The following is a 22,247-nucleotide window of genomic DNA, read 5'->3' as shown; positions in this document are numbered from 1 at the left end:
TGCGATACGGGCACCGGAGTCACCGTCGGGGTCACCGGCTGTTGATCTTGGGTACGAGGAGAAGGAATGCTTGAGGTACCTGGTTCCAAATCCAAGGTAGGCCAAACTTCTTCCTAACTTACTGATTGTTTAAAAATCGTTTTCTTCATTGTTTGAGCTCTAGTTTTTTAAATTCTTGTATGTAGTTACTTACAATAAGAAAACTTTAAAAACTTTATATATTTAAAGGGCATTTAAAATGGGTTTTTATTCAAATCTGCTGGGAGAAATTATCAATCACGTCTCTCCCCTACGCCATCATGCCATGCCCCAAGACTCAATGTATAACATCCTCTCTGACCATGAAAGCTTCACATCTCTGAGACATGAATAAAGCACAATTTTCAATGAGAGCCCAAAATTCTCACTCACCACATCTCTGACGATGGGCATTGTTTTCTTCCGCCGAAGGTCTGGCATGCTATCAATGCCGTACAGCACACTTCCAAACCTTTAAATAAACAACATGGCTTAGTGATCCACATTACAGAGCAATGTTGACATTAGTTTTAAAACAATTATGTGGAATTATAATATTTTCTTTTAATGTTTTTCTAAAAGTAGCTTAATTGTGCCTCATACATTGAGTCAAATAATCAAGAGGCAATTGGGGTGTGCACTTTCATTGCTGGAGGGATTTAATTTAAGAGCAGGGAGGTTCTACTCCAACTATACTGGGAACTGGTGAACCCATCTGAAGTACTGTGTGCAGTTCTGGTCTCCGGAAATTACTAGAAGAAGAGATTGAGCAGACTGGGTATCCACTAATTGGAGTCTGAAAGAATGGGGGGAGTGAGGTATCTCATAGAGACATATAAAATTACAAAAGGAATAGATAAAATAGGAGGGAAGTTATTTCTACTAGTTGGTGAGACTAGAACTGGGGGGAACAGCCTGAAGATTTGAAATGTAGATTTAGGATAGAGATGAGTAATGAATCTGTGGAATTCGCTGCCGAAGGAAGCAGTAGAAGTTGCCTCATTGAATGCATTTAAAAACAGAGATTTTTGAACAGAGATATTAAGGCTCATGGGGAATGAGTGGGTAAATGGAGTTGAGTCCATGGTCAGATCAGCCCATGATGTTATTGAATGGTTGAGTAGGCTAGAAGGACCAGATGGCTGACTCCTGCTCCCATTCCTGAAGACTGATAGAGAAATATGCAGAACAGAAAGGAGCTTTTTCAGCCACCCATCCATGTTGACCGTGATGTCCATCTACACTGATCCCACTGGCCAACATAAGACCCGTATTCTTGTTCACCTTCCCCACATGTTGTAAATCCATCTGCCTCGACAAACTCTTGTGCCAGCTTCTTCCAGAAAATTCCTGCTCATGAGTTCTCCTTTAAATTTCTCCCATCTCACCTTAAACCTATTCCTTCTAATTTTAGCTGAAGTTACCTTGAGACTGAAACAAGAAAGTCTACAGATGCTGTGATTGTAGTTAATCCACAAAATTGCTGGAGAAACACAGCAGGACCTTCAGTGTCCATAGGAAGCAAAGCTATACCATATAACCAATCTTTTGGGCCTGATGAGTTTCTCCAGCACTTTTGTGATACTACACTGGGCCTTTTGAAGAGTATTAGAGTGGGTAAGTCCCTGGAGTCTTACAGGATATATCTCATGTTATTGGAAGGGGCGTGAAAAGGTTGCTGGGGCCTTGAATATCTTTACATTCTCACGAGCAACAAGTAATATCACAGTGAACTGGAGAGGAGCCGATGTTGTACCTTTGTTCAAAAGAGAAACAGGGATAATTCAGGAAATCATAGCACAGAGAACCTTGTATCAGAAGCAGGCGATCTATTGGAGATAATTACATACATTTGGAAAGAAATGGTCAGATTAGGGACTTTATGAGGGGCAGATCAAATTGAATTGGGTTTTTTTGCAGAAGTGACAAATGTGGTTGACAAAGGTGGTGGCAGTTGTTGTTATTTACATAGAGTTTGACAAGGTTCCACCTGGTAGGCTGACACAGAAGGGTCAGATTCAAGGGATCCGGAAGGAATTGATAGTTTCGCTTCAGGATTGGCTGACTCATAGAAAAGACTCAGTAGGGGTGGAAGGGTGTTATTAGAGCTGGAGCTCTGTGACCAGAGATTGGTTTTGGAATCCCTCTGGCTCATGATAAATCAAAATGACTTGGTTGGAAAAATAGGTAGATGGAGTTGTGGGCAGTGTAGAGGGCTATCAAAGAACACAACAGGATATAACAGGGTGGCACAGTTAGCCTAGGGTGGCATGGTTAGCACAATGCTGTTACAGTATCAGCGACCCAGGTTTGAATCCAGCACTGTCTGTAAGGAGTTTGTACATTCTGCCTGTGTTTGTGTGGGTTTCTTCTGGGTGCCTATACAGGGGTTGTAGGTTAATTGGGATATTTGGGTGGATGGGCTCATGGGCCAGAAGGTCCTGTTACTGTGCTGTATCTCTAATTTAATCTAAATATAGATCAGTTACAGATACAGGCTGAAAAATGGTGCTATTTAAAAAGGGCAGCAAGGACAAGCCAGTGAGATTGATGTCAATAGTCAGAAATTTGCCGAAGGTGATTCTGAGGGACGGGATCTACCAGCATAGTCAGGGATTGATTGGAGGCAGTCAGTGAGGATTAATGCATCATGAATATGAACATCTTTGAGGAGGTGAGGACAGGGTAGTAGATGTGGACTTCAGCAAATCCGACAAGGTCCTGCACAGCCGGTTAATCTCGGAGGTGAACTGGGTCCACTTCTGTTTGTCATCTATATTAACAACACATGGCAATGTACTTCAAAGGATTAGTACATTTGCCGATGATTTGTAAATTATTGGACAGTGAAGAAAGATGTCCAAGTTTACAATAGGATCCAAATTAATTGGGAAGGTGGGCCAAGGAGAAGCAAGTAGAATTTAGCTCTGACAAGTGTGAGGTGTTACATTTTGTTAAGTCAAACCAGGGCTGCACTAGCATGGTGAATGGTAGGGCCCAGTAGAGTGTGTAGAATAGAGAGACCTTGGGGTACAGCTGCATAGTTCTATGGAAGTGACAAGTCAGGTGGATGAGGTGACGAAGAGGCGTTTGGCTTTAATAGACTAGGTATAGAGTACAAAAGTTGGGACATTATAATACAGCTAAACATAACGTTGATGTGACCACACTTGGAGCTCTGTGTGCAGTTCAGATCACCAAGCTATAGAAAACACATCAACAAAATGGAAAAGGTGCAGAGGAGATTCCCCAGGATGTTGCCAGGACCAGAGGGGTTGTGTTATTATGTGAATAGACTGGGTCTTTATTCCCTTGAGCAAAGGAGGTTGAGAGATTACCTTATCGAGGTTTACAATATGAGAGGTAGAGATAAAGTGAATGGTCACAGTCTTTCTCCCTGGCTAGATGATTCTAGAACTGTAGGACAAAGGTTTGTGAGGGAAAAGATAGGATTAGTCTAGAATGCCAACTTGGACAAGTCGGGCCAAAGAGCCCATTCTTTATTATACAACTCTATAGTTGCTTTTCACAGTGTCAACCCTCCAAAAAGGCGACAAAATGAGGCTGGTTGCAGTACCCGGTAAGCCTTTCACACTGGAGCATAAACTACCTGGTAAATGTGTAACTCGTGAATCTAAGGGGGGTCCAACCTCCAGTTCTAATGTCATGAGTGACATATTATGTACTCACAGGGCAGTGAAATTATAGCAGGAATAAAGCACATATATGCTCAACGTATAAAAGACTGTGGGAAAATCTACCACAGAGGGCTTCAGACTATTCAAACTTCAGACAAACCCACAGACCAGCTTGGCCATTATTCCCTAAACAATAGAATATAACAACTATTTACATAGCATAACATTGTACTAGGTATTATAAGTAATCTTGAGACTTTCAAATTCAGCCCAAGAAAGTTAACCGACTATCAAATTTACCGATGGAAAAAAATCAGTGACCATCAAATTCACTGACATAAAATACATGTGAACTGTCCTTTAATAAACCTTGAAATTAGGATCCTCAGGTTGTTGCTTCACAGCTACCCATGCTAGTTCTACACCCTCGCCCCCCCCCCCACCCCCACCCTCCCCCCCACCACCAACCCATCCAGGGGAGAGTTTATCATTCCCACTCCCATCCTTTCAGGGGGTGTACAGCTGAAAGCCAGTTTCATGCCACGGTCCTGGTCTTCAACAATCCCCCTCCCCTTATTCTCTGCAGTTGGGGGTGGAGGAAGTAATGGAAGGCAAGCCTATGGAGGAACACCCTGTCAGCTTCACCCATGGGTGAGAGGGTGCTGAGAGGATGCGCCAAATACAGGGTAGAGCTGACACACATTCACAATTTTGTTGGGGTGAGTGTGTGAGTGTGGACCTCTCAACTCTGGAGTGTTGGCGATAGTTTCAGCCGAGGGAAGACCATTTACTGCACCTCACCTTCCTCCTACCACATCCCAGCCAACAGATGAAATGCAATTGATCGTTGTAATTTTTAATAAATTTTTAAGTAAGCTGACCAGTGTGCAGAGGGTAGGTGCCTGGGACAGGCTACTAGGAGTATTCCTTCCCTCCCTCCCTCCTCCATCAGTCACCCCACAAGAGAGAGCTCTCCAGTCGGGGTGAGAGGGTACACTGGTTCGCATTTTCCATGATCCTAGTCTCCAAAGATCCAGAGCTCTGCAGTCAGGAGCCAGCAAGCATCTCACCTCCAGAGTGTGTTGAACAGACGACAGGTGAATATTTTAATGAATTTTTCTTTGGTGAATTTGATCATCAGTGATTTATTTAATCAGTGAATTTTTTCTTTTGGTGAATTATCCATAGGTTAATTAATTGTTGATGTTTTATCTTGGTGAATTTTTCGGCGATGAATTGATGTTGGTGAATTTTCTGTCGGTGAATTTACCACATACTTCTTGAAATGATTTAAAGCACTGACAGCTAAACTGGTCACACGCTGACAGCCCCGCCAGCCACTCTGTGAAATATTACTGTGCAATTATATTTCACAGAGCAGCTGGGGAAGCTGTCAGTGTGTACCTGTGCTTTAAATCATCTCGATTACTTATAATACTACCAGACACCAGCACTAACGTCACTAATGGTAGAGGACCTCAGAGAGATTAACAAGTTAACTTGGCCAGCCTGTAACACTTGTCCCCACCAAGAGACGGAGCCCAGTTGATTTTTACTCGCCCCGCCCATTTGAGACCTGTCACTCTACCTGATTACCTGCTACGGACCTGCTAAATTGGCTGGTTCAATCCACTTTATTTGGCAGAGTGAAGAGGCTTATGACTCTCCACTTGTGATACCATTTTCAAGGAGCTATTTTACTTGCATCCAAAGTGTTTCCTGTGCATCAATGCTCCTATGACCCCTGCCATTGACTGTATTTGTCCTGCTATAATGCTCACACATGTCTGGATTAAAGTTTCGCCCACCACTCTGATTTATGTCCCTCTGTATCCTTTGGCAATCATCTTTGTTATCTACCACTGTTGGATTGGATTGTTGGCCAGCAATTCCACATGGACTTCAGCATCAGATTCTGGAGCGCATCTGGTCTCCTAATCTGTGGCAGGCCTCTTCCTCGATTCTACCAGCAAATCTCGATCCTATGAGCTGAGGGGCCAGACACACTTTGCACCTGGTCCCTATCTTACATACAGGCATCATGAGAGTGTGAGCTGATGTCTGCACTGCTCGCCGACTACTCAGATCACACCAGATGCTCTTTATTGTCATGTAATAAAGCAGAAATGAAATATTACACAAAATTGCATTTCTTCTGCCATAAGGCAGACAAAGATTCACCATTATCACTGCCCAGTACCCCTTTCAGTCATAGAAAGAAAAGCAAAGTAGAGTCCCTTCAGAGCCCCCGAGTGATGGTGGGTTTGCTCCAGTGCACTCACACCTTCAGCAGCTGCACAAAACTCCTGTTCAGTTCAAACCACTGGCAACTACATCTCTGAGACAATGTGGAGCTTCAGTACCCAAGGCCCGACAGGAGTCCTTCTTGCCCTCAGCAACTTCTCGAATCCCAGTTCCACAAATTTACTGATCAAGTGAAGTACATTGCCAAGTGTTGTCAATATAGATGACAGACAGAAGTGGACCCAGTTCCAACCTCTGTGTCACACAACTGGACACAGGCTTCCAAGCAGAAAAATATCCCTCTACTACTCTCTATCTCCTTCTTATGAGACAGTCTCCAGCAAACTGCAGCCTGTTTTGAGCCCTTTGACCTCGTCTCCAGCAGTCCATAGCCTGTGTGGGTTCCTCACCCATAAGTTGCCAACAGTTTGATGCCTGTGTACGTTCTTCAGCCGCTGGTCCACCTCCATGGACACTGTCCTTAGGGTCATCTCCTCTGCTTCTCCTCAACAGGGGGAGGATGTTTTCACCCTGTTTCTGGTGCCCTGAGCCTGTCCACTGCTCTGACGGAGTCTGCAACCCTTCAAGACCACTGCAGAACACAGGTGCCACTACCATCTTGAGCCCAGACCCTGCGGCTGCAGGGTTTTAAATAAAACGCTGTTGGCTCTAACAGGCCATTTAAAGCCTGTTCAGAGTTGTGGGCAGCAAGACTGGGTGGTAGGACCCCGCAGGGGAGGTGCTGTCTCTGCTTACATCTCTCTCCGGGTTTGCACCAGCAGTAACACTGGTGTCACATAGCTCCGGCAGCGCCACCATTTTATCACACTCCCAGGCCACCCTACATCATGGAAGGACCAGAGCAGTGAGGCTCATAGGACATGGGGATCTCCCACTAAAAAGAAATGTAAGTGTAGGCAATGCCCAGCTCAGTCTTCCTCTTTGTAATAACCAAATGTTTGCCAACTGGAAATTGGGTAGCTCAATAACTTAATACCACCATCAATTGATGGATTTTTATAATATTTAACAGGAATTATTTCCCAATAGTCAACGCTTGAGCCTCCATAGTGACACAAATGACTTGCTTGTCTGCAGAATGATTTTCAATGGGGGATTGCTAGACTAGGACTGGGGGGCGGGGGGGGGGGGGTGTGCTCAGCAATACTTGATCTCTGCAACTCAAAGTTGATGAATCTCAACACTTTTTAAATAAATAATAATGGAAATGCAACACATATTCAGCAAGTGAAGCATTATCTGTGAAGAGGTAATATTTCAGATCACTGAAGCTGTTTCACTCTCTTCAATTAAGCTGCCAAATCAATATTAATGATTTCATTATCCTACACATTGTATAATGTACATATCCACAAAATTCCAACTTGCTGCATCTAAACGTGTACCATAAAATGTTGAAATCTGCTGAGCAACTCTACCAGTTTCCACTTGATTTTAGCTTTACAGCATCTGCTTGATTTTGTATCTGTCTGTCATGGAATTAGAGAAACCACACTTCGACCCATTGAGACCACTCCATCATCAACCCACTAACCTATGTTAATGCATTGTTTTAATTGTCCACACATTCTCATCAATTCTCCCAGGTTCTATCCCACATTTTCTAAAATGTAAAAAGCCAATTTTCAATGATTATCCACAATACATAATTTCACCTGCACAAATATAGAGTGACGACAGCCCTTAACTATTTTCCCCATACCTGGTGTTTTTTTTTTGCTGTGTTTTGTTGCTGACTGCTGTTGTAGCGCATTTCAGATGTAAACATATCTAAACATTACCAATAACATGCCTTCATCTTAGATGGGCTTTTCCTCCAAGAACAGGTCACAGCTGTGGTGAAAACCATCCCCATTTTCTAGTAAGTTACATCTAGATCGCATCAGGTGAAATGAGGCAGTATCATGAAGTGTGAGCCATCTCTACACACAAGCTCAGTGACTTCCATGCTTCCTTCAAACAGGAAAACCACAATTCACCCCCACAGCCCCAATGACTCTGTGCTCCCAGTTTCATGTGCAAGGAAGGGTGAATTGTTGGAATGCATCCGACCCAGACAGTGTACCTGGCTGGGACCTAAAATCCTGCAGGGACCAACTGGATGGAAATTTTGTAGACAGTTTCAGCTCCTTGTTGCTCTGGTCTGAGGTCCCCACCTACTTCAAAAGGACTTCCATTACATGAGTTCTAAGAAGACCAAGGTGACCTGCCTCAACAACTGCTGGACAGTGGCATTTAGGTCTACTGAGATGAAGTGCTTTGACAGCAGATGTCATCTCGCTAGCCCACAATCCTATGTTAGATCACCTAAACAATAAGAAATCCTACATCAGGCTGCTGTCTGTCCCTCTGCAACTGGATCCTCAACATCCTCATCAGCAGACCTCAATTAGTGTGATTGCAAACTCACTGATCATCAACACAGGCTGCGTACTTGATTCCTGCTTTATTACCCATGACTGCACAGCCAAGTTCGGTTCCAACTCAATCTATACATTCACTGTTGTTGTTGACCAAATATGGGCAATCAGAATACAGAATGGAGATCAAGAATCTGGATGAGCAATGTCAAAACAATCTTAGTCCCAAACTCAGCAAGACCAGGGAGATTGTGGACTTTGGGAAGTGGCGGCCAAGGGACCATGCAGCTGTCTTCAATGGTGAGATGATGGGACGGAAGTGAAGAGGGTTAGTTGCTCAATTTCCTGGGATTCCACATATCGGAGGACCTCTCCTGAAGCCAGCACATTGAGGCAACTGAAAAGAAGGCACATCGATATCTCTACTTTTTAGGAAGCCTGAGTAGATTTGGCATGCTGCAAATCCTCTCTCAAACTTCCACAGGTTTGGAAACTCAAGTTTGTAAACACGAGGAATGCAGTGAATTACAAAAACACAGAAGGCTGCCAAAAGTGGCAAACTAGGTAAGTCCATCACAGGCACTGTCCTCCCATCCACTGTCGATTTGTAAGTGAGGGACTGCCTCAAAAAAAGCAGCCAACATCACAATGGACCCCCATTAGCCTGGACACAGTTGGTTATTTTCAAACAGTGATCAGGCTCTTGAATCTCCCCCATACCACACTAACCCTTATCATAAACTAGTTAAGGACCACCAAAAGATCTGTCTGTGCTACTGAAACGTTATGTACTTCTTTCATGAACTGCAACTATGAATATTTATCTATCTTTTTTACATTCTTTACCTCTATTTTGGTCAGATTATCCTGATAATTTAATTTATACTACAGTATTTTGGTGGTGTATTTTATCACTTGTTTTGTTATCACAGTTAACTCATCTGAAACTTGCTTGAAGATTTTCTCACACCCCTCCCATTATCTTCCCAGATGGTGGTAGAAATCTCAGTGATGTGCTGAGATCGGGTCATAGTTACACAGAGCAACATACAAACACAGAGGAAGAGAGACTCAGTACATGTCTGGATTTCCCTACTGCATAAATTCCCTTCCAGCCTGAAAAGCAGAAGCCAATGCAATCTTTCCTCTGAACTCAATCTTCTTCCAACACCGTTTCTAGTGTTTGACATTCAAGATTCTTCTATTGTCACGTAATAGTATAGAACATGTAATATTACATGAATTGCTTTCTGCCTGCCACAAGGCAGACAAAAGACACCATTAGTATTGTCTGGTGCCCCTTACAGTAAGAAAGAAAGAGAAGGAAATGAGATTTCCAGAATCACTGAGTGTCCATGGATTAATCTCCTGCAGCCTCTGCTGCCACTCACACCCCTGTTCCATCCATCAACAACCCGAGCTCCAGATCTAAACCTCCAACATGATCAGGAAGTCGTCAGTGCCTGAGGCCCTTTGGGAGCCCTTCTTGCCCTTCGCACCCTCTCGAATCCTGGCTCTGATACCTGGTTTCAATGAGCTAATCAGCAGCCTGCAGCCCTTGGGAGTTCCCCGTCCTCAAGTCGCCCACAGCCTGAGTGGGTCCCTCAGCTGTGGAGCTGGTTCACTGCTGGTCATCATCCTGTATGGTCATCTCCCATGCTGGTCCTTCTCAATGTGTAGGGGGGGGGTGAAAGGGGAGGGTGGGGTTGTTCTCCCCATTTCTGGTGCCCTGCACCGCTGCTCTCCGTGGTCTGTAACGCCTCGTGGCCGCAGCCGAACGCAGGCACTGCCATCTTGGGCACAGAACCCCATGGTTGAAGGATTTTACTTACAAACACCATTGGCTGCTTTAACAGGCAGTTTAACACTGACATTTGGACGGAGCATTTGAAGCCTTGGAGCTGCGCTGTGTCTCCACACTCCTCTCTCCTGGGTCCACACCAGAGGCAGTGCTGCAGTTACAGCAGCTCCAGCAGGTACCTCACACCCCCCCCCCACTAAATATTAAATACATCTCCAGCCTCTCACCAGCCCACTCTGAATGCTTACGCATTACTCGAGCTGTTGTTGACAAGACTGTTATATAGTGTGCTCAAAACATCTTTCCAGTTGTACTCTTCTGTTTTACTAAATAGCTTACCATTGACTTAGTTGAAAGCAGCATGCATTGAGCTTTCAAATAAATCAACCCCTGAGCTCTCTTTCAACTTAGTTATTTCAAGCAATTATGCTACCCAGTTTTCCTTCCGTTGTGGAGAATTTTTTCATATTAGATTTCATATGCCAATGTTTTGACCATTATTTCCCAAAAGATATTATGGTTTTGAATGTCTGCACTCATTCTATCTCCTACTTCTATATCATCAGTAAATTTGACTAACATAAATGGATTTTCAAAATTTATCAGTAGTACTCAAACAAGTAGGTCCAACTGCAACATGGGCCCCTGCCCTGACCAACTGCAACATGGACCACTTCCCTGACCGACTTACAACATGGGGAACTGCCCTGACCGGCTGCAACATGGCCCACTGCCTGACCAACTGCAACATGGGCACATCTCTGACCGACTTACAACATGGGGCACTGCACGGACCGACTGCAACATGGACCACTGCCCTGACCAGCTGCAACATGGGCCACTGCACTGACCAATTACATAATGGGGCACTTCAATGACCAACTGCAACATGGGGCACTGCACTAACCGAATATAACATGGGCCACTGCCTTGACTGGCTGAAACATGGGCCACTGCACTGACCGACTACAACATGGGCCAGTGCACTGACTAAATGCAACATGGGCCACTTCCCTGATGGACTACAACATGGGGAACTGCCCTGACTGGCTGCAATATGCACCACTGCACTGACCGGCTGCAACACGGGGCACTGCATTGACTGACTGTGACATGCGGCACTGCACTGACTGACTCAACATGGGCCACTGCACTGACCGACTACAACAAGGGCCACTGCACTCACTGAATGTAACATGGGGCACTGCAATGACCTACTGCAACATGGGCTAATGCACTGACCGACTGCAACATGCGCCTCTGTCCTGACCAAATGCAACATGGGCCACTGCCCTGACCGGCTGCAACATGGGCCACTGCCCTGACCGACTCCAAAATGGACAACTGCCCTGACCGACTGCAATATGGACAACTGCCCTGACCGATTTCAACATGGGCCACTGCCCTGACCGATTGCAACATTGGCCACTGCACTGACCGACTGTAACATGGGCACTGTACTGACCAACTACAATATGGGCCACTGTACTGACCGACTACAATATGGGGCACTGCACTGACCGACTACAATATGGGCCACTGCACTGACCGACTGCAACATGGGCCACTGCACTGACCTACTGTAACATGGGGCACTGCACTGACCGAATGCATCATGGGCCACTGAAGTCACTGACTGTAACATGGGCCACTGCACTGATCTACTGCAACATGGGCCATTGCCCTGACCGATTGCAACATTGGCCACTGCACTGACCGACTGCAACATGGGCCAGTGCCCTGACCAACTGCAACCTGGGCCACTGCCCTGTGTGACAGAGAATATAGATATGAGTTTGGGAGATAAAATTGAGAAAGATTTGTTAGAGTAGGTTACATACAAACACTTTGTAAAGCACTCCCAGTAACCACAAAGTCTCAGCTGAGGGAATGATAGGCTTTAATATACAGAAGAATCTTGCTGGCCCGGATCCAGGTAATGACAGGGAGAGGTGGCTTGATCTTTATAGCCCAGGACCACAGAGGAGGAGTTATAGGGCATGAGTCATCAGTAGGTGGGCCAGCTCCATATATACAGTAACCAACAATAACTATATACAATGGAGGAAACATATCACCACATTCACCCCTCCTTTTAAAACAGAACCCCCCTCAGTCTTTGAACAAAAAAAACTGCCAAGACTAAAGAATCAGTCACCCTGATGACCTCCTCTGTCTACGGGATCTGTGGGGAGCAGGGGTGGGGTGGTCTGCTGTTCTACCGGTCGGGTGTCAAGAGACGGGGCCACTGTGTGCCTACGTGGAGAGGGTGCTATCTGTGTTGGGATGATGTCGGAAACGGTATGGGAGGGAGGGGGGGGACAGTGCCCTGAGGGGAGTCAGCCCCATTGAAATGAGGTCCACGGGGGTGTGGTATCCCAGGCAAGTCTGCCCCTAACAGTGAGTTCCATTGTGGGGTGGTGATAAACTCTGTGTGTGGTCAGGGGTGTATGGGGTGGTTCCTTGCTCTCCAGCATGTGCCAGATCCTGGACAGGTACTGTGTCCTCATGGCCATCGGGGTACCTCACAAAGGAGTACTGAGGGTTAGCATGCATGAGGTGTACCTCTTCAACTAACAGGTCAGTCTTATGGCCCCTCATGAGTCTCCGGAGCAGGACTGGGCCTGGCGTCGCCAACCAGGGGGGCACCAAGGGCCCATTCGCCGACTTTCTGGGGAAGGCAAACATGTGATCATGCGGGGTGGTGTTTGTAGAGGTATGCCTCTGGCAGGACGTCCTGCCAGCAAGACACTGGCAGGACCCTGGATTTCAGGGCCAGGAGCACAGCCTTCCAAATGGTGGCATTCTTCCTTTGCACCTGGCCATTACCCCTGGTGTTATAGCTGGTGGTCCTACTGGTGGCTATGCCTCTGGCCAGAAAGTACTGCCGCAGCTCCTCACTTATGAACGAGGACCCCCGATCGCTGTGGATGTAATCGGGGTACCCAAACAGAGTGAAGACACTGCGTAGTGCCTTAATCACTGTGGCCGAGTGTGCTAGTATGGGATCCTACCGCCTCTGTATATATTTGTATATATGACCTCATACAGGATGCTTATGTGGCTGGGATTCGGTCTAATGAAGTGAGGCAACAACTGTTGGAGCACGGGGGAGACAGCCTCGTGGAGAATGTACAGATTGCAGATACGATGGAGGCTGCAACCCTAAGCATGGATGCCTACACACAGGGCTGTGGCTGGGCATGGGTCCATCGTTACGATGTGAGTAGAACGCCTGGTTTTAATTCGGCCTCCCTGCGCCCCGTCAATGGCCTTGCCACCGCAGCGCTTCCCAATGTGGCCCTGAAGTGTTACTTCTGCGGGATGGAAAAATACATTCGATCCCTGTGTCCTGCGAGGAAGGTCCTGTGTCAGAAGTGCAAAAATAACGGCCATTTCACAAAAGTCTGCCAATCCAAGATGACTGCCACCAAGCACAGTGCCTCGTGCGAGGCCCAACTGCCTTCCCCAGATTCAAACTGCTCAACCTCGGAACTCTCATCCAATGAGAGTGAGGAACCGATTGCACGGCAACGCTTGACATCACGACACAAGCACCGCGCACGGAAGGCGCCGCCCACACTCGCTGCCGTGATCCTGCACCCCGACAGCCGCCCACTCCATGCATGCTGCCACCACTGGCTTATATGCTGGCCCCCCCAACACGACCTCTGCGCCGGCAGGCCCCGACGGACCGCCTGCACCACGTGTGCCACCGCCATCGTCGCTCACCACTGACTTACCAGCACCTCAGCTCTCCACTTCGGCCCCCTCGCTCACCGCTGACTTACCGGCACCACAGCTCTCCACGTTGGCCCCCTCCAATTGGGTCTCTGCATCGACAGACCCCGACAGACCACCCACTCCTATGATGTCACTGCGCAAGTGTAGCACGCAACAGGCCGAGGCACCATGATGTTCTGCCCCTGCTCCAGTGACGCGAGGCTCCAACGGATGGCCCTCCCAGCGACACATGATGTCATCTCGCCAGCCTCCGGAGACATCAATATAGGCAGCTCTGCAGGAGACACCAACTCAGGCAGCTCTGCTCCCTGTATCGTTCGCTGCATCTGTGACACTGAATCAAAGCCAACCACATCCCTTAGCTAGGGGCATGGAAACCATCAAGGTGAATAATCAGCATGCTAACTGTCTCATTGATTCAGGTTTGAATGATCAATTTCAAGGGCCACCTTGAGAGCTTCATTCACCCAGACCTGGTCCAACGATCTGCACTTGCAATCTATTCGACTGACCAGAAAATGTTGCTGGCCACTGGAGTCCACTCAACGGGCATCAGGGGGTATTCTGCGGTGACTTTGAAAGTTCAGAGCATCAGATTTACAGATTTTAAGTTATTAGTGCTGCCTCAACTGTGTGCTCCTTATTGTTGGGGTTGGATTTTCAATGCCATTTTAAATCGACGTCACTGGATTACGGGGGTCCCCACGCCCCGATCTCTGTCTGCCATCAGCACTCCACTCCAGATACCTAGCCAGTCCCCGCGCCCCGAACCAGGTGCTCCACTTGTAGTCTCTCTACCTTCCAGGTCACTCCTCCAGCACTCTTCACCAACCTCACTTCCGGCTGGAAACCGATTGCCACCAAAAGCCGGCAGAACAGCTTCGGGGACAGGAAATTCATTAAGAATGAGGTGCGCAGACTGCTGGACGAGGGCATAATTGAGCCCAGCGCAAGTCCCTGGAGGGTGCAGGTAGAGGTCGTGAAGAATGGGGAGAAGCTGAGGATGGTTTGACTATAGCCAAACGGTCAACCGCTTCACACTCTTAGATGCTTACCCACTCCTACGAATCACGGACATGGTGAATCAGATCGCCCAATATCATGTGTTTTCCACCATCAACCTTCGATCAGCCTACCACCAGCTCCCAATCCATCCGGAGGACCATCCCTTCACGGCCTTTGAAGCAGACGGGCGCTTGTACCAATTCCTCAGGGTCCCCTTTGGTGTCACTAATGGAGTCACGGTCTTTCAGCAGGAAATGGATTGGATGGTAGACCAGAACGGGCTAACAGCTACATTCCTGTATCTGGATAATGTCTCCATCTGTGGCCATGACCCTCAAGACCACGACGCCAACCTTGAGAGATTCTTCCAAACAGCAAAATGGCTGAACCTACCCTATAATTTTGAGAAGTGTGTGTTCTGGATCACTTGCCTCGTAATTCTTGGTTGTGTGGTGGAAAACGTGGTGGTAAGGCCAGATCCCAACTGCCTGCATCATCTCATGGACCTCCCACCGCCCTAAACCCAGAAGGCACTCAAACGCTGCCTGGGTTTTTTTCTTATTACGCCCAATGGGTCCCCTAGTATGCTGACAAGGCATGGCCACTCATTAAGTCCTCCTCCTTCCCCTTGTCAGCGGAAGCCAGAGTGGCCTTCAACCGCATCAAGCCAGACATTGCCGTGGCCACCCTGCATGCTGTAAATGAATCAATACCCTTCCAGGTAGAGAGCAATGCTTTTGACTTAGCACTGGCAGCCACTTTAAACCAGGCCGGCAGTCCTGTCGCCTTCTTTTCCAGGACGCTCCAGGGCCCTGAAAGCCAACACTCCTCTGTCGAGACGGAGGCCCAGGACATTGTGGAAGCCGTATGTCATTGGAGACACTACCTTGCTGGCAGACGCTTTACACTGCTGACCGACCAACGTGCGGTCTCATTTATATTTAGCAACAACCAGCAGATTAAGATCAAAAATGACTAAATTGCCAGGTGGAGAATTGAGCTCTCTACCTGTAACTATGTTTGGCAAACTCAATGACCCGCCCAATGCCCTTTCCTGTGGGACATGCACCAGTGTACAACTGGACAGGCTGCAGAGACTCCATGAGGAGCTCTGTCACTCGGGGTCACCAGGTTTGCACATTTCGTAAAGGCCCGCAACCTGCCCCATATGGTCGAGCAGATCCGCTCCATGACCCGAGTCTGTCTCGTCTGTGCTGTGTGCAAGCCCAATTTCTTCCGGCCTGAGAAGATCCGTGTCATAAAAGCCATCCGGCCCTTAGAACGTCTCAGTGTGGACTTCAAGGGGCCTCTACCTTCGACAAACCGTAACACCTATATTCTCATGGTGGTCAATGAGCACTCCCGCTTCCCATTTGCTATTCTCTGCCTGGACATGACCGCCTTCACAGTCATAAATGCACTACACAGCATCTTCACCATTTTCAGGTACCCCAATGACCTCATTTATGAGTGGTGAGCTGAGGTAGTATCTTTTGGAGCATGGTATTGCTTCGATCAGGACCACTATCTACAACCCATGCAGTAACGGGCAGGTTGAAAGGGAGAATGCCACCGTCTGGAAAGCAATCACACTTTCCCTCCATTCTAAAGGCCTCCCCACCACTTGCTGCAGGACATACTCCCAAATGCCTTACACTCCATCAGGTCTCTGTTATGTACTGCCACCAACGCTACCCTGCACGAACGCATGTTCTTGTTCCCACAGAAGTCAGAAGCAGGAATGATCACACTGGCTTGGCTGACAGTCTGAGATGTCTTGTCTGGTACTCAAAATGACCCTCCAATGCTACACGAGAACCCACACTATCCTTATATTGAGTACTCGGACGGGCGGGAGTTCACGGTCTCAATAAGGGACCTGGCCCAAGCCGGATGTAAAATTGTAACGTTAGTCCCCAACCTTCCTCCAACTCTCCCCCAGTTAACATTCCCGGACAGCGGAACCAGCAGCAGTACGCAGGTGATGACGGCAGTAGACGGGACCAGCAGCAGCACACAGATAACGACAAGGGGTACCCGCACCAACATTCAGAGACCCCAACGGCGATCATGCATCGCCCCTGCCAGCTACTCCGATTCCGGAGCCACGCGATCATGTCGGACGATCAGGCCACCTGACCGTTACAGCCTGTTACCCCTGCATACTATCCTCCCCATGTTTTAGAGTCCAAAGAAAGGGTTTACCATTGCTGTTCCCCTCCAAACAGACTACAGACAATTAAGAACTCAGAAGAACCACCACTCTGTAAGGAACCCCCTCCCCCCTTTTTTTAGCCACTCTGGGGTCAGTTCTCAAAGAAGAATGTGATCGTATGGGATCCTATCACCTCTGTATCTATTTGTATATAGTGCAAACCATTGGCTGAGAGCCGTAGCCACACCTACTGGCCAGGTCATAAGGTGCTGCACCTAACCAGACCCAGGTCAGTCTGGACTGGTCGACCTCGATGTACTACGCTCCAGTCTTTTGGTAATAAAAGCCTTGGTTTGAATCTACAAGTTGTCCGACACGCTACACCGAGGTAATATCCGGACAGGGAATGGCAAAAGGGATCCGGGAGTATTCGTCAATCACGTTCAGGAAATAAATGTTCCTGTTGAACGAGGGAAGGGGGCCCTTGAAATTGACGCTCAGTCATTCAAATGGGTGAATGGCCTTTTCGAGGAGTGCCTTGTCAGGTCTGTAGAACTGCGGCTTGCATTCAGCACAGACCCGACGGCGTCTGGTCATGGACCTGACAGAGTACGGGATGAAGTGGAACAGTCTGGTAACTTCGGGTTGGCAAAGGGCGTTGAGCAGGGCATGGAAACAGTCAAGGTGCACGCTGGCGCACGTCCCCCGAGAAAGGGCATCAGGTGGATCATTGAGTTTAGCTGGCCGGTATAAGATATCACAGTTGTAGGTGGAGAGCTCAATTCTCCACCTGAGGATCTTGTCATTTTTAATTTTACCCCGCTGCTTTGTATTGAACATGAAAGCAATGGCACACTGGTCTATCAGCAGGGTAAACCTTTTTTCGGCCAGGTGGTGGCGCCAATGGCGCACTGCCTCAACAATTGCCTGCACCTCCTTCTCGACAGAGGAGTGCCATGTCTCAGGGCTGTGAAGGAAACGTGAAAAAAATGCTATTGGCCTGCCTGCCTGGTTGAATGTGGCGGCCAGTGCAAAGTAGGAGAACAGTCCCAGGCACCTCTTCAGTGCCTTTAGGGTGTTTGGGACTGAGAGCTCCATAAGGGGCCACATGCGGTCGGGGTCTGGGTAAATGACACCATGTGGCACGACACATCCTAGGAGAGCCAGGCGATTGGTATTAAAGACACACTTGTCTTTATTGTATGTGAGGTTAAGGAACTTTGCAGTCTGCAGAAATTTAGCAAGGTTTGCGTTGTGGTCCTGCTGATCATAGCCGCAGATGGCGACATTATCTAAATAGGGAAACATCTCTGCCAGGCTATGCTCCTCCACCATCCCATCCATCACCATCTGGAATGCGGAGACGCCGTTGGTGAGGAGAACGGAAGTTAAAAAGTTTGCCATTGGCCTCGAAGCCTGTGTAGATATGGCCACTTGGGCAGAGGGGGAGCTGGTTATAAGCTGACTTAAGGTCAATGGTTGAGAATACCCAGTATTGAGCGACCTTATTGACTATGTAACCATTTGTCTTGGTGAATATCTATTGCTGTTGAGTTTTTGGGTCCTCTGAGCTCGTAACATCTGACCTACTGCAACATGGGCCATTATCCTGACCTACTGCAACATGGGACACTACCCTGACCAACTGCAACATGGGCCATTGCCCTGACCGATTGCAACATGGGCCACTGAACTCAGGACTTCTCTCTTTTAATGACATTTTTTTTACTTCTACTTCCAAAATGTTCACTTTTAAATTTGACCTTATTCGTACACAACTCCACATGACCATGGGTTTGAATTTAAAAGGAGCCATTTGGAATTATACATGTCCTGACAGATTTACTGTAGACTCGGGCTGTTACTTCCTCCAAGATTCCACAAAGCTTTGCCAGGTATGACATTCAAAGCAGGACTGACTGCCATCTAATAAGTTACTATATGGATAACTCAAAGCTTTGTGGTCTCTGCTCCCTTGTATGAACCGTAATCTTACTTGCTTGCTTTATTTTAAAATGTTATTTGCCAGATTAGTCATCGGTGATGTGACCAGCAATTACTGCCAATACAGATGGCAATAATGCCCTGAGAAAACAATTCATTTTTAAATGTTTAAAATCCTTGTCTGTTGAGATCTTAAATAGCTATAAGTTATAAGACAATTAGAAATTATAAAGAACTCTAATAAGCAAGTTAAATCTGACATTTTTGACTGGGTAGACTCTACAACAAAGAATATGTAAGTTGATTAACAGATAATGAAGAAGTGTCACTTATCATTTCTTGAACTGCTTTGATTAATGAGAGAGATGGCAAGGAATTTTCCAGAAATTTTATTTCCGTTTTGTATTTCTGCTTCTGAGCATAACTGACAATGAGCAAGTGGGACGGGAAAGCAGGAGGAACCCATCCCCACATCTGTGGGTTTCAGGTAAAGTTGGGAAGAATTAATCTCCACATGTACCTGGGTTTTAGGCAGAGTTGGAAGGAACCCACCTCCACATGTCCATGAGTTTGAGGTAAGCAGGAGGAACCCACCTCCACATGTCCGTGAGTTTGAGACAAGCAGGAGGAACCCACCTCCATATGTCCATGAGTTTGAGACAAGCAGGAGGAACCCACCTCCACATGTCCGTGGGTTTGAGACAAACAGGAGGAACCTGTCATGATAATGAATATGTATGAGATGTACCGGAAGTCACGTGGGATGAGAGAGAGATAAGAACACAAGCAGGAGAACAAAGGAAACGGGAAAATAAAGCCACTGAGAAGTTTACCTGATAAAACTTGTGTTTAATGTTTTATTAACTTCACATTTCGGGCCACAAATGTGACATTGGTGACGAGGATGAAAGAAGCTTGAAGAAAATTAAAGACTAAACAAGATTACAGAGGATTACAGACAACTTCAAGGTGATAAGAATTTTCTCTTTGTCTCAGTACTTTTGGGGCTGGAATATTTCCTCATGGCTGGGGCAGACGGTGACTTTCTAACACATAGTGGAATTGCTCATTTTGACCCAACGGGTGATGCAAGCACTGTAAGTGTGAAGTGGAAGGCATGGCTGGAAGAATTTGAATCCTACGCCGACAGTCGTAGGATACCGGTACAGTTGAACAAAAAGCGCAGAGGAGGGCATTACTTCTTTTCACTGCAGGACCCTCAGTTCGGGAAACATTTAAGACACTTTTGAATACAGGTAGGAAGGATGAGTACTGGAAAGCGGTAGATGCATTAAATGCACACTATGTAGTGACACCGAATGCTACATTTCAACGCCATTTGTTTCGTAGAACGAGACAAGAAGATGGCCAGACAATTGCTCAGTATGTGACGAGACTACGCCAGCTAGCTTGTTGGATGCAATTACATGCCAGCTGATTTGGACAACCAATTATTGGATCAAGTCGTACAGCACTGCAGATCAGATAAACTCAGAAGACGTCTACTGGAAAGAGCGAGTGAGTTGGAACTCACCGATGCTTTAACCATTGCTGCTGCATTAGAGGCTGTTGAAGGGCAATTTCATACCATGACCCTGAAAGACAACTCAAGCCAGCAAATTAAGAGGCTCTCACATCGGCATAACCAGCCAAGATATACGCCGACACAGGACGTGGAGTGTTATCGATGTGGAAACCGAGGTCATTTTGGAAAAGACCCATATTGCCCGGCCAAAGGCAAAGTTTGCAGAAAGTGTGGAGGTAAGGACCACTTTGCAAACAAGTGCAAAAGAAAGTCCAATGCAGACCAGAAGAGGAAGAGTACAACTTCCAAAGGCAAAGCCTGGGGGAAAGGAAAGTATCCTGGAAAGAAAGATACCATTCGCCAGATAGACGGTGACGATGATGAACCCAGGAGGAACAGAGTTGTTACCAATTTACATTGAATGAAGTACATCATGAGAAGGTCCCAGTGATCATTGGTGGAGTGACAGTGCAGGTCATTGTAGACTCAGGCAGTGACAGTAATGTGATTGATCGACATTTATGGGAGAAGTTGAAAAGGAAAAAGATTATCTGTACCTCAAAGAAGTGTTCCAAGAAACTGTATCCATACACACCAACAAAGCCATTGCAGACCATTGGATGTTTTACTGCAACTGTTGAAGCTGGAGATAAGTACACCGAAGCAGAGTTTATGGTCATAGAAGAGAGGGGAGAACCATTGCTGAGTAGAAGCACAGCGCAAGACCTGGCAATACTTCATATTGGAGCTTGTGTCAATTCAATTCAGTCATACGAGGATATGAAGCAAGAATTCCCCGCAGTCTTCCAAGGAGTAGGAAAGCTGAAAGGTCGACAATTGAAGCTAGCGGTAGATGAAACGGTCAAACCCAAGGCACAACCAATGCGCCGAACTCCGTTTGGACTTCGTGGGAAAGTCGAAGCCAAAATTAAAGAATTGATCGAACAAGACATTATTGAACCGGTGGAACATTCGACACAATAGGTCAGTCCCGTAGTGATTGTGCCCAAACCAAAGGGTGACATAAGACTATGTGTTGACATGAGAATGGCCAATGAAGCTATAATTAGAGAATGACACCCTATACCAACAGTGGAGGAAATACTTCAAGAACTAACTACCAGCAAGGTATTCTCAAAAATTGATCTGAAATGGGGCTATCATCAATTAGAGCTGGATCCAGGTTCCCGAGATGTGACAACATTTGTGACTCACTGTGGATTGTATCGTTACAAGAGACTATCATTTGGAATTAATGCAGCTTCGGAGATCTACCAGTATGAAATCCATCGAGTGATTCAAGGCACTCCTGGAGTTGCCAACATTTCTGACGACATCATAGTCCATGCACCAACGAAGGAAGAGCATGACAAACGGTTGAGGCGTGTACTATCTAGACTACAGGAGGCAGGCCTTACTGTGAATGGAAACAAGTGCCAGTTCGGTGAGTCAGAAATGGACTTCATGGGACACAGACTTACACGGAAAGGACTAAACCCCGCAGAGGCCAAGGTGAAAGCTATTGCAGAGGCACGTGCACCTCAGAACGCAACAGAGGTGAGGAGTTTCCTGGGATTGGTTAATTTTTGTGCAAAGTTCATTCCTAATTTCGCTACAGTGGCAGAATCATTAAGGAAACTAACCAGGAAAGGTGTACCATTTCATTTTGGATCTGAGCAGAAGAAAGCGTTCACAGCGCTGAAGCAAAGCCTGACAGATGCAAAAACTCTTGGATATTACGATCCGGTGGCATCAACCAAAGTCATAGCGGATGCCAGCCCGGTTGGTTTAG

General features: G+C 46.9%; 1 protein-coding gene across 3 annotated transcripts in view; it reads right to left on the bottom strand.

The window, feature by feature from the left end:
• LOC138749470 (protein unc-13 homolog C-like) overlaps positions 1 to 22,247 on the bottom strand; it is an 877,967-nt gene that overhangs the window by 357,820 nt on the left and 497,900 nt on the right. For all 3 annotated transcript variants that reach the window (XM_069910841.1, XM_069910842.1, XM_069910843.1), the window contains one exon: positions 412 to 490. In XM_069910841.1, the coding sequence (XP_069766942.1) occupies positions 412 to 490 (79 nt within the window). The remainder of the gene's footprint in view (positions 1 to 411; positions 491 to 22,247) is intronic.

This window comes from Narcine bancroftii, chromosome 14 (genome assembly GCF_036971445.1).
Source record: "Narcine bancroftii isolate sNarBan1 chromosome 14, sNarBan1.hap1, whole genome shotgun sequence".
Classification (NCBI taxonomy): domain Eukaryota; kingdom Metazoa; phylum Chordata; class Chondrichthyes; order Torpediniformes; family Narcinidae; genus Narcine; species Narcine bancroftii.
Note: the sequence above shows the minus strand (reverse complement) of the source record. Positions and strands in the feature narration are given on the sequence as shown.